This window comes from Aquila chrysaetos, chromosome 5 (assembly GCF_900496995.4).
Source record: "Aquila chrysaetos chrysaetos chromosome 5, bAquChr1.4, whole genome shotgun sequence".
Taxonomy (NCBI): Eukaryota; Metazoa; Chordata; class Aves; order Accipitriformes; family Accipitridae; genus Aquila; species Aquila chrysaetos.
This window is the reverse complement of record NC_044008.1, coordinates 64,218,876-64,221,372: the sequence shown is the minus strand read 5'-3', so window position 1 is coordinate 64,221,372 and position 2,497 is coordinate 64,218,876. Positions and strand designations below refer to the sequence as shown.

General features: G+C 59.5%; 1 protein-coding gene across 1 annotated transcript; it reads left to right on the top strand.

The window, feature by feature from the left end:
- RNF222 (ring finger protein 222) lies at window positions 1–2,110 on the top strand. The gene is made up of 2 exons (XM_030015977.1): window positions 1–66; window positions 1,414–2,110. Exon 2 carries the CDS (start codon window positions 1,445–1,447, stop codon window positions 2,108–2,110), a length of 666 nt encoding a protein of 221 aa, XP_029871837.1. The 5' UTR covers window positions 1–66; window positions 1,414–1,444.
- Window positions 2,111–2,497: the final 387 nt, after the last annotated feature.

The following is a 2,497-nucleotide window of genomic DNA, read 5'->3' as shown; positions in this document are numbered from 1 at the left end:
CAGCCCTGCTTCTGGGGACAGTGGTGGAGTGCGTGGAAGGGCCCCTGCCCTGGTGCCCTGCAGCAGGTAAGGGGACTTTGGGTCATGGAGGAGCAAGTGCACGGGGTTAGGGTCTCCTTCTGCAGCACTTTGGGGGGCCATCAAGTCCCTGATCCCTCCTAAACCAGAGCAGGAGCCTGGATCTTTCTTCTCTTGCATGGGGGGGGAATGGCTTGTTGTGTTCCTGTGGCCACCCTGGTGCAGGGGGTGGCTCCTGTGCACAAAAAGGGCAGCCAAGGAGGGATGGCAAAACCTCCAGAATCGGCTATGAGGATGTCCGTGGGCACAGTCATGCGTGAGAAAAGGGATGCAGGTTGGGTCTGGTCTGAAAATGCTACAAGGTCAGGAAAAACCTGCAGGTTTTATGAAGCTCCAATTCCTGAACTAGTCTAAGAGAAGGGAGCTGAGCTGAGCATCCCTCCTCCCCTCTCCCCTCTTCCCTCTCCCATCTCCCCTCTCCCCTCTTCCCTCTCCCCTCTCCCCTCTCCCTTCCCTGAAGCCACCATGTGAATGTTCCCTGCCCTGGCAGATGCACGGGAGAGCTTCAGACCCAGCCCAGATGCAGGTCTGGGGATCACAGCAGCCCTGCGCTCCCCCTCACACCCCAGGCCAGGGCGGGGGCCGGGTGAGCTGGCCGGGCTCTGCCCTGCTCCCTCTGACTAACCCGAGATGCTGGTCTCTGAGGCTTGCTGCCCGCACTGTGCTCCAGCGTGAGTGAGGAGCACGGCCTGGAGATGGCGGTGGCCTGGCCACCACCCTGGGACAACCTCCAGCAGCCTGGAAGGAGCCTGACGTGGGTGCTCACTGCCTGCCCTGGCTATGGCACACTCCCTCTCCCTCCCCATGGAGTCCTGTGCTCCCACCTGCCCCACTGGCCTGGCCTCCCCTGCTCCTCCCGGCCCCTCTGCGTCCCCCGGGACGGGAGCATCTCTCTTTCCTTGGCAGGTTTCTTTGTAGGATGGGAGTTCCCACTCCCCCGTGCACCTGGAGCCGGCAGCAGAGCACAGATGCACTCGTGACGCAAGCTGAACCTGCTTTATCTGTACTAGGCACTGAGCAGGTAGACACAGTTCCATCCAGGGGCTCATGCCTTTTTCCATGTGATTTTGCAGCCAGGGATTATTGCCCCCAGTGGCTCTGGAGCTGAGGTCATCCCATCATCTCTCTCTTGCCCCAAGGGCCACACTGAGAGGTTTAATGCTCCTGAAAATGCTCTGCCTTGTTGAGACCATGCCTAGTAGCCATTCACTGCATCTGTTAGGGGCAAGAGGGCAAAGGCAAGAGAGCAGGAGGGAGGAGGAGAGATGAAGAGATGGATCTCGCTAATCATTGCAACTGAGACTCTTATTAACCCATCGCGCCTCTTCCTTGCAGCTGGGGAGTGCTTGTGGCCAACAGAGCAGGGATGTCTGAGACCTCGTCCAGCAAGGAGGGTGTCCCGGCCGAGTGCCCTGTGTGCTATGAGAAGTTTCACCCGCTGGAGGCCATGCACCGCAAGCTCAGCTGCGGGCACACCTTCTGCCACGACTGCCTGGTGAAGTGCCTGCTCTCTGCCAAGCTTGATGGCCAGGTCCAGAGCAGCATCATCTGCCCTGTCTGCCGCTATGTGACTTTCCTCAGCAAGAAGAAGGCTCTATGGCCACCCAAGGCAGGCACCAATGCCCGGACACTGGAGATGCCTCTGTCACCTTCCTCCTTGCCCCATCTGACCAAAATGGAGGCCAGCAACACCTTGGTGGTGCCCAGCCATTTTGTGATGCCGGTACAGAGCCTTGACCGGTGCTGCAGCACAGGAAACAGCCCCGTGGACTCGCAGGGGGTCCCAGGAGAGCTGGCACGGGAAGCCCACATCTTTGTCATCAGCAACCATGGGATGCCGCTGGTGGACACTGACTGCGGCTCACTGGGGAGGAGAAGCAGAGCGGAAACGCGGAGCTCGGTGTCATCCAGCTCAGCCCTGGGGGTGAAATGCTGCCAGTCACCCATCGCCCTCGCCGTCCTCCTCATCTTGACTGTGGCCATGCTGGCGGCTGTGCTCCCTTGGCTACTGCTGGTGAAGAGGGACTCGTAGCAGGGATGGGATCAGCTTGGATACTAGAGGGGTGTCACTGATGCTGGGACAGAGCTAGGGCTGAAACCTCTTTCAAAAGACCCCTGGAGAAAGCCCAGAAGCAGCTTCAGGTGAAGCTCTCTCATCTGGCTAGGGACTGAATGCACTTTCAGACCTGACTGCAGATCTCCGGGCACTCACAGTGTCACTGCTGGTGTTTTCTGCCTCTTTTGGTTAAAATATGGCAGGCCAAGCCCTGCTAGTGTGTTCCTCCAGTGTCTTAGTGGAGAGGGTAGTCGCTCCTCCTGCATCCTGCACCCCAGCATGTGCAGGGGTTGAGGGGGCTGTGCTGGTCCCTCCCCTCCATCCTAGCTCCTGGGGAGCTGTGCCCATGGCATTCAGGTACCC